The sequence below is a fragment of the Mandrillus leucophaeus genome, unplaced genomic scaffold (assembly GCF_000951045.1).
Source record: "Mandrillus leucophaeus isolate KB7577 unplaced genomic scaffold, Mleu.le_1.0 Scaffold158, whole genome shotgun sequence".
Classification (NCBI taxonomy): Eukaryota; Metazoa; Chordata; class Mammalia; order Primates; family Cercopithecidae; genus Mandrillus; species Mandrillus leucophaeus.
In genome coordinates this window covers 1350984-1352039 of record NW_012101565.1, presented here as the reverse complement: position 1 = coordinate 1352039, position 1056 = coordinate 1350984, and the positions used below count along the sequence as shown (strand labels likewise).

General features: G+C 68.2%; 1 protein-coding gene across 1 annotated transcript in view; it reads left to right on the top strand.

Annotated features, from left to right (window-relative positions):
- SCRIB (scribbled planar cell polarity protein) overlaps positions 1 to 1056 on the top strand; it is a 29703-nt gene that overhangs the window by 21381 nt on the left and 7266 nt on the right. Inside the window, exons 27-30 of the mRNA XM_011975668.1 lie at positions 195 to 388; positions 497 to 656; positions 729 to 879; positions 961 to 1046. Of these exons, the coding sequence (XP_011831058.1) occupies positions 195 to 388; positions 497 to 656; positions 729 to 879; positions 961 to 1046 (591 nt within the window). The remainder of the gene's footprint in view (positions 1 to 194; positions 389 to 496; positions 657 to 728; positions 880 to 960; positions 1047 to 1056) is intronic.

The window sequence follows — 1056 nt, the reverse complement described above, 5'->3', positions numbered from 1 at the left end:
CTCTTCCCCCGCCACTGCCACCTGCCTTTTTTAGACAAAACCAGGGGTGATCCAGCCATTGGCTCAGGCGTGGCCAAGGGGCTCCCCAGCCCTGAGGGGCAGAGGTTGTCCCCACTCCGTGAGTGCTCTGTCCCATGGGTGGGGGTGGCAGAGCCTCCTTCCCTAGCAGGATGGTGGGTGGGGATCAAAGGCAGGCAGTGGGGACAGCCAGTGGCGAGTTGAGCACAGCTGCAGCCCTGACAGCTGCCCCAGCGTAGCTCACAGGAGCCCCACCCCCCAGCCGCCTTCCCCGCCTTCCCCGGATGAGCTGCCCGCCAATGTGAAGCAGGCCTACAGGGCCTTCGCGGCCGTGCCCACTTCTCACCCTCCTGAGGACGCCCTCGCCCAGGTGTGTGGGAGCAGCACCCCTCCCTGCTGCGCATGGTTGGGGTGGGTGCTCAGGGGCCCCAGTGTCCCGGAGGAATGCCAGCCAAACCTCAAGGTGCGCTCCCCCCAGCCCCCCACGCCTGGACCTGCAGCCTCCCCGGAGCAACTGTCCTTCCGGGAGCGGCAGAAGTACTTTGAGCTGGAGGTGCGCGTGCCCCAAGCTGAGGGCCCTCCTAAGCGTGTGTCCCTGGTGGGTGCTGATGACCTGCGGAAGATGCAGGAGGAGGAAGGTGAGGGGCACGGAAGTGGGGTGGGGGCCGGGTCGAGGCTGGCCCAGCCTGACCCACCCTGCCCTCTGGCAGCCAGAAAACTACAGCAGAAGAGAGCGCAGATGCTGCGGGACGTGGCAGAGGCTGGGGCCGAAGCGGGGCTCGCCCTGGACGGGGAGGCGCTGGGCGAGGAGGAACAGGAGGATGAGGAGCCACCTTGGGCCGGCCTGAGCCCCTCCTCAAGGTGAGCAGCTGCCCACCAGATGCCCCCGACTCACCCCACGTGCCCCCCACACACACACAGCACGTTCTGTCCCTTCCCCAGGCAGAGCCCCGCGTCCCCCCCACCCCTGGGAAGCGGTGCCCCGGTGCGGACGGCCAAAGCTGAGCGGCGCCACCAAGAACGGCTGCGCGTGCAGAG